The sequence below is a fragment of the Rattus norvegicus genome, chromosome 2 (genome assembly GCF_036323735.1).
Source record: "Rattus norvegicus strain BN/NHsdMcwi chromosome 2, GRCr8, whole genome shotgun sequence".
Classification (NCBI taxonomy): domain Eukaryota; kingdom Metazoa; phylum Chordata; class Mammalia; order Rodentia; family Muridae; genus Rattus; species Rattus norvegicus.
Window position 1 is genome coordinate 173,991,789 of NC_086020.1, and position 14,326 is coordinate 174,006,114.

The 14,326-nt window shown below is 36.5% G+C and overlaps 1 protein-coding gene across 5 annotated transcripts in view; it reads left to right on the forward strand.

Annotated features, from left to right (window-relative positions):
* The window catches only part of Lrba (LPS responsive beige-like anchor protein), a 581,207-nt gene that overhangs the window by 72,459 nt on the left and 494,422 nt on the right, over positions 1-14,326 (forward strand). For all 5 annotated transcript variants that reach the window (XM_039102651.2, XM_039102649.2, XM_039102652.2 and 2 more), the window contains 5 exons: positions 2,553-2,648; positions 6,647-6,768; positions 6,856-6,982; positions 7,774-7,893; positions 9,539-9,685. In XM_039102651.2, coding sequence (XP_038958579.1) covers positions 2,553-2,648; positions 6,647-6,768; positions 6,856-6,982; positions 7,774-7,893; positions 9,539-9,685 — 612 coding nt within the window. The remainder of the gene's footprint in view (positions 1-2,552; positions 2,649-6,646; positions 6,769-6,855; positions 6,983-7,773; positions 7,894-9,538; positions 9,686-14,326) is intronic.

The window sequence follows — 14,326 nt, forward strand, 5'->3', positions numbered from 1 at the left end:
CAGGCACCGTACTTAAGAGTACTTAGCTAGCTCAAAATGAGCTCTTTTTTTGGGGGGGATGTGTATTTTTGTTATGTTTTTGCCATTTTTATGTTGTGGGTTTTTTCATTATTGTTTTGATTTTCATTTTTTTCTTTAGATTTTAGTTATTGAAAGGGGGGAATGAGAACACATGAAGCTAGGTTGGGATGGATCAGGGAGAAGTTGGGGGAGGAGAGTCATGGTCAAGATACATTGTATTGAAAAAGCACTGTATGGAAAAGATAAACAAATGCAAAGACATAGGAAGAGAGTAATTAATTAGTCAGCCAAATGATATATGTGATATAAAGTCATTTAAATGCTGAAATAGACTTTTCTTTTTACATTTGTGTGTGTGTGTGCGTGTGCGTGTGTGCATGTGTGTGCGTGTATGTGCATTGCGTTTGTGTGTGCGTGTGTGTGCGTGTGTGTATGTGTGTGCGTGTGTGTGCGTGTATGTGTGTGTATTACATGTGCATGTGTGCGTGTGTGTATGTGTGTGTGCATGTGCATGTGTGCGTGTGTGCGTGTGTGTGCGTGTGTGTGCGTGTGTGTGTGCGTGCATGTGCGTGCGCGTGCATGTGTATGATGTTTGGTGATCAGAGGGCATCCTGTAGGAGTTGGTTCTCTCCTTCTATCATGTGAGTCTTGGGATTGAACCTGGATGTCAGTCTTAGCAGCAGGCACCTTTAATCTGCGGAGCCATTTTACAAGCCCGCGGAAACATTTTTGACAGACTACATTATACCAATATTAGACCTGTCACTATAGCTGCTCACGGTAAGGAGGACAATCAGAGTAGGCTTAGAAGATAAAGGTAAAACAAGAAACCACCAGTTCTTTATAGTTAGTTATACACGCCAGCTACTTCTGCCTTTGACTTGGATAATAGTAGGGTGAAAAATCCCCGAATCTAAGTCTACACATAGATCAGAGATTTTTACGTGTGGAGTGAGTGCACTGGCAATCATCATCATGTGTAATAGGAAATATGACAGTCTTTTTCTTAAAGGCTCTCCAGTGTAGTAGAGCAGTGTCTGGGGGAGGTTGTCTGGTTTTTTTTTTGTTTTTTTTTGTTTTTTTTTGTTTTTTTTTTGGATTCACTGACAGGAAAAGGAATTTGGAGGAATGATTTTTCTAGATAGAAATGCCATCATATCCCAACCTATTTGCTATTGCCGTTATCTTTTGTTACTTTACTTCTCTTTGAGATATATTTAAAAGTGAATGTGATTGTAGTTCCTTGCTTTTAAGCTTACTTTTATAGTTGAGTGGTATGGTTCGTTAAAAATCATTTCTTAGACTGAAGTTAAAAGGCAACTAAGGCTAAGATAAAAGGCAACTAAACTCTTACATAGTAATACTAACTTAGACTAGTAAATAAAATCAGATAATCTCACCCATGGTTTGACCCTGTTTTCAGCTTGTAATAAAGAAGAATGAATGTCCTATATTTTTACTATATTTCCTTATAGACTGATTAAGATGGTAATGTGTATTTGATTGCTCCTGGCTTTCCTTATAAATATTAATGAGATTTTCATTTTAGTTCTTGATTGTTTCATGTACTAGATATTTTTGTGGGTCAAAGAAACATTAAAACAGATATAATATAATATACCCTTTATATATGCTGTGCATTTGAGGCATATTGTAGAATCAAATATGCTAGAGAAATTTAATCAGTCTCTGAGTTCAGGGAGGACTGCCCTGAGGAAGTGGTCATTAAGATGAGCTTTGAAGGGAATGAAGGATTTCCCTGGTTCGCAGGAGAGTGAGGTAGGCTTAGTGAGCACATTTTAAACAAAAGGAATAGCTCACACTTAGTGTTGTGGAAAGAATTCTATGAGAAGGCACAGCGGAGAATGAAGTTGGAGATACAGATACGATCTGGTAGCCATTTTAAAGGCGGTCTATTAAAGACAGGAGTCTGGGATAGCAGCAGTGTACTCACATATATAAAATAAAGAAATGAATAAATAAAAAAGACAGGGGAGTGAGGGCATAATGTAATTGGTGAAAGTATTATTGTTAAAATTATGGTCTGTAGAGTTAGACTGAGTTCTGATCCTGACCCCATCAGTTACTGTACGGCCTGAAGTGTGCTCCTCTGCCTTAGAGTCCTCCTCTGTAAAATTAGGACGATAACAGAACCCCCTTGTAGGTTTGTCATGAAGTTAAAATATTATGACTTTTAAAAAGTACCTTTGGCACTGGAATATAAGTAAGCATTTTTATATTTGTTAAATTAGGATGTATAAAGGAGCGAGTGGCAGTTTGAGGTAGTTTTTAAAGTTCAAATTTTGGATTGTTAGAGGTGTGAATTGCTCATATTTACTGAACAAAATGAGTTACAGAGTTCATTATGTTATTAAGATATTTGGAAATAGCATTGTTTGTTTTTATATATACCCTTTAGTTCATAGTATTATTGTTATTTTTGTATATATTAAAGCATATATATATAATATATGTATATATAATAAATGTTTTATAGAGAATAGAATGATTAATAAAGCATTATTTTGTAGCCTCCGCATGCTGGGAAACTGCTGTCTGTGTTAAAGCACATGCCTCAGAAGTACGCTCCTGATGCCTTTTTCAACTTTCCAGGGAAGAGTGCTGCAGTAAGTAACTACGCACGAGGCACGCCCCCAGATCTCTCTTTCCTTGTCAGCACAAGGTTCTGTGTTAGGCAGAAGCTTTCCGCATGAGCTTACTCAGTCCTTAGAACCGTTTTCCTCTAGCTGTTTGAGAGACAGAGAAATTGATGCTTAAAACATGTGTGGAGACTGCCTGCTGAAAGCTTGGTTCAGTGGTGGCAGTGCAGCCCTCCTTTCCTATGTTGTTGTACTATTCTGTGAGGTTTGCTTTTCTGTAACTTTAAGTAGCTTCCAGTGTGGAACACTTTGACTTTTTGTCTTTCTGAACATTTTTTTTAACACCTGGTACGTAGAAAGAATGACTCTTTGAAACTTAGCAGTCATATTATCCTTCTTTGTAATAAATTCTTATAAAAATACACGTAGTTTTTTGAGATAGGGTATTTCTATACAGCTCCAGACTGATATCAAACTCTCAGTAGCTCAGACTGAGCTCAAACTGGGGCTCTCACTGCCTGAGTGTCTTGATGCTGGGATTCTAGGTGTGTGCCACCACAGCTGGATAGAATTGGCAAACACACTGTCACTGAGCTACATCCTTAGCCAGTTTACCTATTATATTCTTATTATTTTATAAATAAGGTCACTATACATGGTAGTCATATTTGTAATATCTTAACTCATTAAATCAGTCAGTCTATACTAAACTAATTTTAGATCTTTAATCTTTTCTTGAACTAGTCTTTCATTTATTATTTTGCTGAGCATAAAAATCTTGCTTGCTTGTTTGGTTCTGTGTGTTTGGCACTATCTGCTAAGAGATAAGACTATACTTTAGAAGGACACTCGCAGTGTCTTGGGTCATACATATAATTTCAACATTTTGGAGATGGAGGCAGGAAGGTTGGTAGGTCCACGCCATCCTCAGCTACCTAGGGACTATGAGGCCAGTGTGGGTTCCCTGAGGCCCTGTCTCAATCAAATGAAATGAAACAAAACAAAACTGAATACTTCAGTGGTATTTGGCTTGCTTTTTGGGATTTTCTTACTTTGTTTTGCTTTTGTCTTGCCTTGTTGCCGAAGCTAGCATCCTACTTAGAGTTCGTTACCTTGGCATCATAAGTGTCTGAATGTGTAGGTGTGTCCCATATCACTCAGTTCATCTGAGAGCTCATTATTTACCTCTGACAGGCAAAAGTGTTCTCACAAGAGCAACCACTTCTAGTGCATGATATTAGGATTAATTGTTTATAGTTCTCTGAGGTTGAAACCTGTCCATCTTGCTACTTGCATTTATCTTAAAAATAGGACAAGTTCATCTGGATAGCTTTTAAAGTTTTAAGAGAGTAAGTGTTTAAGATAAATACATTAAGATAACTTCAATACTTCACTCTTTCTTCAAAGATAGCTTAGAAGGAAGCTGAGTTTATAGGCAGATCCTCTTTTATAAAGCTCTCATGTCTCTTCTCACTTTAGGTGAAAGAAACCTTAGCATACATTGAAAATAGAGTAGGTTTAGTTCAGTATAGCTTCATATAAAATTAGCTGCTTTTAGTTTTACAAGAATTATTACATAAGTATATCTCTGTGATGTTTCTCATGTTTTAGTATATTTAATACATATGAAAGAATATGTGTATATATATCATTATACATATCATATGTACAGAATATTTATAAAATTTATATTAATGACAAGGCTTGAAGTATAAAGTGTGAATTTTTTTAAAGAAATTGTTGACTATATTCACATATCTTATAGTATATAACTTATAGCATACAGTATACAGTTTAAAATATTAAGTCGTGAAATTACCGTAATCCATTTTTGAACATTTCATCAATCCCTACACTTGGCACCAATTTACTTTGTTTTCTCTGACTTTGTCAATTCTGAACCATGAATATATATGATTATTAAAGAACATGTGGTCTATGGGGTTGAATTTTTTTCTTAGCATAATAATCTCGATCCATTATATCACGGCTTGTATCAGCAGTTCTATTATTTCTTCTTACTGATTTTTAGAGTCTGTTGTGTGTACCTTTCACATTTAATTGCTTTTTATTTAATGGATATTTTGATTTTGTAACCTTTGGATTCTTGAAGACTAATGTAACTCAGTGCTTCTGTGTACAATTGATTATATGGATGTAAGTTCTTATTTCTACTGGGTTTAAACCTAGAATTGGGATTTCTGGGTTTTATATCTCTGATTAGTACTTTGAGGAACTAGTCTCCTTAACAGTGTTGGGAGGTTTCGGTTTCTTCCCTTGATGATGCTAGTTTATGTTATGTAGGGGATTCTTTTTTTAAAAATAATTTTATTTTTCTTTAGGGGATTTTTTTGTGTGTGGGGATGCTGTTTCCAGTGCAGGGGTGCCACCTGAGTACTTTGTTTATTCTAATGGAGTGCTGCTCCACTGAACTATATACGGCCATCCCTGTCATGGGCTTTGTTTATAAGTTCCTGATGACTAGCTATATTGAGCATCTTCCCACGTTTTCATTGGCTATTAGTGTAACTGCTTTCAAGACATACATATTTTGATATGAGAGAGAGAGAGAGAGAGAGAGAGAGAGAGAGAGAGAAGACACAGTGACAGAGACAGAGACAGAGTCTTCCTATGTAGCTCTTGATGATTTAGAATTTGCCATGTAGACCAGCCCAGACGTGAACACGTAATGATCTGCCTGACTCTGCCTCCCCAGTGATGCAGTTAAAGGTGTGCCTCTCCATGATCAGTCTGGCATTTGTCTTTTTATTAGTGAGTAATTAGAATTCTTTGTATGTTTTGGATAATACTTCTTTATTAGATATTCAGTTTGGCAAATATTCCCTCCCATGTTTGCATCATGTCTTTTAAAACTTACATGGTATCTTTCAAAGCTTTTATTGAAGCATTTTATTATAGTGCAATTTATTTTGCTTTTTTTTTTAAAGCACTGCGTTTTGTGTAGCATAATTTTGAAGGAATTGTCAAACCCAGTAAGGACCTTATGCATGTATAAAGTACATTATAATGTCTTTTCATGGGTTCTGAATCTGGTAGTGTATCTTCCAACCTTATTTTTAACCTTTAAACACTGTGTTGCTATTTAGAAACCTTTCCATCATATATTACAAATATATATATATATATATATATACTTATAATGTGTACATTATACATAACTATATATATGTATATATGTATATATATATATTTTTTTTTTCTTCTTTGGTTGGTTGGTTTATTTGAGATAGGATCTGTGGCCACGACTTGTCTGTCACTTGCTATATAGACCGGGTTGGTCTTGATCTCCCAAAGATCTACCCGCCTATGCCTCCCAAGCACATGTGTAGCACGTGCTTCCATATCCAGCTAATAGTATATTTAAAAAGCTTAAACTAAGTGGTAAAGCCACACATATGAAACGGCTTATGAATATCCTTTTGAAAATTCTGTAAAGTAATCCTGTTTAGTTTTATACTTGTAGTTTACAAAAATAACATACACCGAGCCCTTTCTTTAACCTCTTTCTATCCCCACCATCTTCTTTTTAGTCAAATTTCATGCTTAACTGTAGTACTATTTCTTTAAATTAGAATTCTTTTGGCTATTTCTTTAGTAAAATATGAAGTATACCTGAGTTTAGTCTCAGAAGCTACACTGAATTAATTATCATTTAATTAATATTTTTTTTCCACGTGGAGAGGTTTAATTAGAGAAAAAGAGTAGAGGAGAGGAAAGGCTGGCCATGGGCACATGGAGGGAGGGGATGGGGAAGGGGGCAAGAGCAGCGAAAAACAAAGAGTAAGAGCAGGTAAGAGGGGAGTAAGAGTTAATTAATATTTTTATTTGGGAAAATTCCACAGTTACTAAAAGTTTTTTCCAAATAAAGCCTGCTTTGTGATTTTTTTATAACTTAAAGTAGTTTGACACAGCAGAAACACACATAACATTGTAAAGTCTCATTTTTATGAGTTCAATAATAAAGTTTTTCATGCAAGTTAATAACTATATTTTCTTTCCTTTAGGCTATTGCATTACCTCCTATAGCCAGATGGCCTTACCAGAATGGTTTTACATTTCACACCTGGCTTAGAATGGATCCTGTAAATAATATTAATGTTGACAAGGATAAACCATATTTGTATTGGTATGTATTTCTAGAATTGACTAGTGTTACCAACTTATTTTGCAAACAAGACTATTTCAAGGTAAAATAAAAACTTACTCTTCATAGTTTCAGAACCAGCAAAGGTCTTGGCTATTCTGCTCATTTTGTTGGAGGCTGTTTGATTATAACCTCGATAAAGTCAAAAGGAAAAGGCTTTCAACATTGTGTGAAATTTGATTTCAAGCCACAAAAGGTATGTGCTCTTCCCGAGTCGGCTCCTTTAAGAACCTACCAGGCCTGCAGAGTACTGTGTCACCCATGTGTGGGTTTGCAACTGTTCATGCCTTTTCAGAGTGTGTGTAAGTTACTTGGTAGCTGGTGTGTGTGTGTGTGTGTGTGTGTGTGTGTGTGTGTGTGTGTGTGTGTGTGTGTGTGTGTGTGTGTGTGTATGTATGTATGTGAGTGTTCTAGCTGCATGTACTCCTGGATACCAGAAGAGGGCATCAGATCCTAGGATAGATGGTGAGCCACCATGTGTTTTCTGGGAACTGAACCCAGGACCAGGACCTCTGGAAAAGCAGACAATGCTCTTAACCATAGAGCCATCTCTCCAGTGTGGTTATTTGTAGGTTTTATGGGAGATGCCAGGAGAAAAGAAAATGATACTTATTTTATGTTGCCTTTTTTTATACAAGTAAGAGATTAGTAGAGAATCATCAATAACATGTTTCGAAGGTACATTAAAGTAAGATGCATTTGTTAAGTATGGGAAAATGTTCAAAATTTAAAGAAGCTATTTGTACTAGTTATTTAACTTTTTGGTGATATGTTTCAAAAATTTCATAATATTACATTGGAAAAATTATCTAGTGATTAAGATTAATTTGCTGTGATTTTCCCAGATAAATAACTATTTTAGAAATTTTATGTTGAGCTAGTAAAAGTACTCAAATTTTGTTTTTAAGTCTAATTAAAACCTCCCACTTTTTAGTTACTGTCAATGTGGTTGTATTATTAAGAGAACCATTACTTTTGCTTACTCAGTGGTACATGGTAACTATTGTACACATTTACAATCGGTGGAAGAACAGTGAGCTCCGATGTTACGTGAATGGCGAACTTGCGTCCTACGGAGAGATAACATGGTTTGTTAACACCAGTGATGTAAGTAGTTCCAAATGTGTCTTAGGGTTTCTGTGGCTCTGATAAACACCGGCTCCAACAGCAGCCTGGGGAGGAAAGGCTTGGTTTGACTTCCACTCCCACATCACTGTTCATCATCAGAGCAGGCAGGGCAGGAGCTGATGCAGACAGAGCCATGGAGGAGTGCTGCTTACTAGCTTGATCCTCTCATCTTGTTCAGCCTGTTTTCTTATCAAACCCAGGATCGTCTGTCCAGAGAGGCTACTGTCCATAGTGGGCTGGACAGTAGCCTACAGGCGAATACAGTGAGAGTGTGTTCTCATCCGAGGGTCCAGCTTTCAGATGTCTCTAGCTTAACTTGACAAAACTAATCAGTACACTATGGAAAACTATTTAAGGGAGTGAAGTTTATAAACTAGAATATTTTAAAATCGGAGTATATAATTTGGACACCATAATGTATTTTTGTAGGCATAATTTAACTACTCTTATATTTTGATGAAACAAGTTGACTTATCAGCTAAGGTATTATTAAGGTTTTATCATAAATGTATTCTGAGTTTAGATAAAGATGATTATTTTTTAAAGAACTTAGACGATACAGGCCCATATGCTTTGCATATACTTCATTGCTGCTATTGGTACTGTTATTTATTATGTTTTCAGAACTCAGAGGTTAGAATGGAAATAGTGATAATCCTATTTCTCTCCTTCTAACATCCTTTTTATAGAAAACTTAAAAAAAAAAAAAAGACCACTAAGGAAGATGGCTTCATGCTAAGCCACTCATGTGCATTCACCTCTCATATCGTTTTTATATCAGTGTTGATGATGTTAGCCTTCAGAGCGCATGACTTGTAGCAAACAGCTCTGAAACTCAGTTCTGTCACTTACCACCTATGTGATCTGCTCCCTCTCCACCTGGAAATAGGTGTGAAACGCTGAGTCCCAGAACACGTGCTGGTGGTTAAGAAAGATGAGCTTCTTTAGCCTTTTAGCAGCCACTGCTAATGAGGTCCACCAGTGTCTTTACTGTAAAATCATGGTGAGAAGGGTCACTCATGCTGTCCCAAACCAAACTCACCGTTTTCCTGCTTCAGACAAACCTCGCCCTTTAATTGAGATATCTAACTTCTTAGCTTAGTATCATGTCAACTTGTCAGATTCTCTTCTTAGTGTCTCATTGTTAACACTCATTGTATTTACTGCAACTTAGAGAACTTGTGTTCATCCATTTTTTAAGATGCAGTTTCCAATCTCCACTCCAGGTGTGAAGGAATAGGCGCTAAATGAATTTTTTTTACTCTATTCATATATAGTTTAGAAAGAAACATGTATGTATGTGTACTTATCTCTCTGTGTCTTGTTTTTTTTTTTGTTTTTGTTTTTGTTTTTGTTTTTTTTCGGAGCTGGGGACCGAACCCAGGGCCTTGCGCTTGCTAAGCAAGTGCTCTACCACTGACCTAAATCCCCAATCCCATCTTGTTTTTTTTTTTTAACTTATTATATCATTTTATATTCTAATATGTATAAAGTTCTATCTTCATTGTAAAAATGGAAGAGTTTTAATTCATTTTCATGGCCAAATAGTGTTTTATTTTTTTATGTGCTAGCTATCACTTCCAAAGTGTATTTTTTAAAAAATAAAACCTATTTTCTCTTATAGACCTTTGACAAATGCTTCCTGGGCTCGTCAGAGACAGCAGATGCGAATCGGGTGTTCTGTGGTCAGATGACTGCAGTTTACCTTTTCAGTGATGCTCTGAATGCAGCTCAGATTTTTGCCATCTATCAGTTGGGCCTGGGGTACAAGGTACTTAACTTACTGTCCGCTGTCTAATGGTTGAATGCCTTTTGGATTTGACTTGAGGGTGGGTTGTACATGGGGAGTTATACCTTGAGTAGTTATAATGTATGCAGGGCACCGGGAGCATGACAGGGTCAAAGGGCAATTCACAGTTTGAAGAAATGCAGCATACTTGGCATGCGTGAGGTAATGTCGAAAGTGCTTGCTTAAGTTTCAGCTTTATTTCATGCTCTAATTCTTTCGATGAAGGCAAATCTGTTTTTAAGGCGACATGAAATTGTGCATATTCATGGGGTACCACACACTATTAAAATACAAACTTTATATTATGTTCACATCAGGATCAGTATCTATCTTCTCAACATATATCAGTCTTCTTATTCTTCATGATAAAATGTTCCTACCTTTTCCTTGCGTTTTTGAACTATATTGTTACTTGTAGTTATTCTGCTGGCCAACCATGCACCATAGCTGCTTTCTTTGTTCTGTAGCACACATTGATTATGCTTTCTCCACCACCACCTATCTCTGGTAACCATCGTTCAACTTTCAACTTGTAAGAGATTGACAGCAGCCTTACATTTTAAGTATGAAGAGAATAAGGAGCATTTATCTGCCTGTGTCTTGGGTTATTCTGTTTAATATATGTCCTCCAGTTCTATCCACATTGTCAAACTGATGGAATTTATTTTAATGGCCAAATAATATTTCATTCTGTGTATGTACTGTCTATTTTTTTTTCTTCCTCCCTCCCCCTTTGAGACAGTGTCTTTCTACACAGCCATAGCTGTCCTGGAATCATGCTGACTTTGAACTCACAGAGATCCTCCTACCTCTGCCTCAGTAGTGCTAGGATGAAAGGCAAGTGTTACCACACCCAGCCCATTTTTAATCTCTTATTGAGCACTTTCTGTACTTCATGGCAATTGTGAAGAATGGTGTTATAGTCATGGACGTGCAAGTGTCTCTTTGACATCATTATTTTGTTTGGATATTTACTTAGGGATAGGATTATTCCCATTGGAAGATGTTTGTAGCCTTCCTTTCCCTACTCCCACTTCTTTTGAGACAGGATCCCAAGTATTCCAAGCCAGCCTTGAACTTGGTACATAGTTGATGCTGGTTGTGAGTTCCTGATCACCCTGTCTCCACCTCTCAAGTGCAGGGACTATAGACATATGTCACTATGGCTGGCCTCCCTGCACTTGTAATTCTCTTACTGGCCTAAGATACTGAAGATCTCACTGTTGCTTATTGACCATTTATTTGTATTTTCACATCAATTTTCTTTTTTGTGATTTATTTTCTTACTAGGTTTCAAGAGTTCCATAAATATTGTGAACATAATTTTTCTCAGGAGTATGATTTATAAATTTCTCTTGTATACTTTGGTTTTTATTTTTAGTATGGGCTTTGAAGAATGGGAATTTTATTTTATTATTTTATTATTATTATTATTATTATTATTATTATTTATTTTTTGAGACAGGCTTTCACTATGTAGTCCTGACTGTCCTGGAGCTCACTCTGTGGACCAGACTGGCCTCAAACTCAGATATGTGTCTGTCTTTGCTTCCTGAGTGTTGGATAAAAAGTGTGTGCCACTTTATCTGTCTCAGGAATTTGACTTTTATCAAGTATAACTTCAATTTTTTCTGTCTTTTAGTGTGTCCTTATAAATATTTGACTACAATATTATAAAGATTTTCTCACTTTCTTTTCTTAGTTTTATTGTTTTAATATTTCTCTGTTGGCTTGTGGTTCATTTCGAATTAATTTGTCTTTTTTTAATGAAGTAAAGTAATGGTATTTTTCTTCTCCATAAGTACTATGGTCTGATTATGATTTTCTCTAAAATGCATTGAAGCTTAACCCTCAAGGAAGTGATGTTAAGTGGTGAGTCTTGGGAAGCAATTAGGCCATGAAGGCTTCCTCACGATTGTGATACTCTGCACACACCTGGGGTAGGACCAGCTAGCAAGCAGAACCACTGACAGTAAATTTAAGCTACGTATAAATTACCTATAAGGTATATGTTTTTAAATAGCTGGAATGAATTTTGATATTCAGTGTCCTCTAGTGTCCTTTTTTTTTCTTACACAAACACTGTTTTTTCTATGCTGTATTATATGGGCTTTTTAGGTTCTATTAGGTTTATTATGTATTCCTGACATAATTTTTCTTATTGCCAATAAGTGACATGTGTAACATTTGGTGTAGAACCTTTCAATATGGTCTTGAATATTCCTTTTTTCTTGTTTTATTACTGTTGTGGATTTTACTTCTAAATATTTTATATTAATATAACAATATTGTAGAAGCAATATCCGTACACCTATGATCTATTTAAAATTTATGTGCATATGTAGTACACGGCTTTTAGAGAAATGTTTTGCAGTGTGGCAGACTAGGCTGGAGCTCTAGCACTCGTATAATCCTCTCACCTCCTCAGCGCTAGGATCCAGCCATGAACCATGCATGCCTTCTAGCTCTCTCAATATTATCAGCCCCATCATTTCTCTTCAAGTTCATTTGCATATCTTTTAAGGACAATAAAGATGAGGGTTGTGTGTTCTATATTTATTATGTGTTTACTATTTCTAGGACACGTAATTTCTGTATGTAGAGTTATGCTTGCATGTTTATCAGTCCAATCTCACTACTGTAGTGAAATGAAATACCTCTGACAGCGTAACTGTAAAACAAAAGAACAGTTGGCTCATGCTCTAGGGGTCCAAGGTCTTTGGCTTGTTACCAGTGATGGCATATCTGCTTGTAGAATTTTAGCAAAGAATCCATGGCAAGAGCTATGGAATACAGATGTGTCCGTTTTAGGGTCTGTCCCTTTGTAATGCCACCAGAATTCACTGATGGATACTGTACTGTACTGGCTTTCCGTGGCCCCCTGGGAATCACGTTTTCCAGACTTTACAGATATTCACATTGGGAGATGGGAACTAACTTGAAACTTGTGTTAGTTTGTGGGACACACCAAGTCATCTAAACCATTGCACTGTCACTTCTGAGCTTTTCATTCTTTGGTGGCATGTTTTTGGTTAGTTCATGTTTTTCTTTTACTTTTTCGGCCCTGCCCCAAGTGGGGACTGAATCCAGGGCCGTGTACATGATGCTATTCCCTCTTCTGTCTATTGAATTGTGCCTACCCACTTATCCGCTCATGGAAACTGTATTATTTTCACTTTGGGCTGTTATGAATAATATTAATATGAATACACAAATTTGTGGATGTATGCTTTTATCTTTTGTGCTCAGTAACAGGGTTACATATTCGAAAAATTTATTTTCCAAAATGATTGCATCTTTTTATATTTCCATAGTAGTCTATGACGTTTTTCTCCATGTCTTTTCCTGTTTGTGTTATTATCAGGTTTTTTGGTCAAAGCTATTCTAGTGAGTATGAAGTAATCTCTCATTGGTTGCATGTATGTGCACACATGTGTAAAGGCCTTCTGCTGTCCTCACATCACTCTCTGCCTTAGATGACACAGGGTTTTCATCTTGTACTGAACTTGGAGCTAGGCTCATAGCCAGTAGGCCCTTGTTTTTGCTTCCCATAATGCTTTTATTACACGTACAACTGTGACCAGGCTCACCTTGGTGCTGGGGATCCAAACTGAGGTTCTCATGCTTGCTTATCAAGCACTAATACTCACAGAGCCATCTCTCTGTGCTCGCTATGACTGTGTTCACTGTAACTGTGCGCTCACTATAACTGCGCTCACTATAACTGTGCGCTCACTATAACTGTGCGCTCACTATAACTGCGCACTATAACTGTGCGCTCACTATAACTGTGCGCTTACTATAACTGTGTACTCACTATAACTGTGCACTTACTATAACTGCGCTCACTATAACTGTGTACTCACTATAACTGTGTACTCACTATAACTGTGCACTCACTATAACTGTGCACTTACTATAACTGCGCTCACTATAACTGTGTACTCACTATAACTGTGCACTCACTATAACTGTGTACTCACTATAACTGTGTACTCACTATAACTGTGCACTCACTATAACTGTGCACTTACTATAACTGCGCTCACTATAACTGTGTACTCACTATAACTGTGCGCTCACTATAACTGTGCGCTCACTATAACTGTGCACTTACTATAACTGTGCACTTACTATAACTGCGCTCACTATAACTGTGTACTCACTATAACTGTGCTCACTATAACTGTGCACTTACTATAACTGTGCGCTCACTATAACTGTGTGTTCATTATAACTGCGCTTACTTTATAACTGTGCACTCATTGTAGCTGTGCTCTCACTATAACTATGCACACTATAATTGTGCTCTCGTTATAATTGTACGCTTGTTATACCTCTATACTCACTATAACTGTGTGCTCTGTATAAGTGTACACTGACTATTATTTTGATTTATATTGCTATTTATATTTATATTTTTATAGTAATATTTACAATCTATTTAGCATTGAAAAAAACTACATATTAGTAATTGTGTCATGTTTTCATTGTTTTATGAGTTATTGTTTTGAGACAGGATTTCTTGTTGTAGCCCTGACTATTCTAGAATTTGCTATATAGACTCACAGAGATCTGCCTTCCTCTGCCTCCTGAGTGCTGGGATTAAAGGCATGTACCACG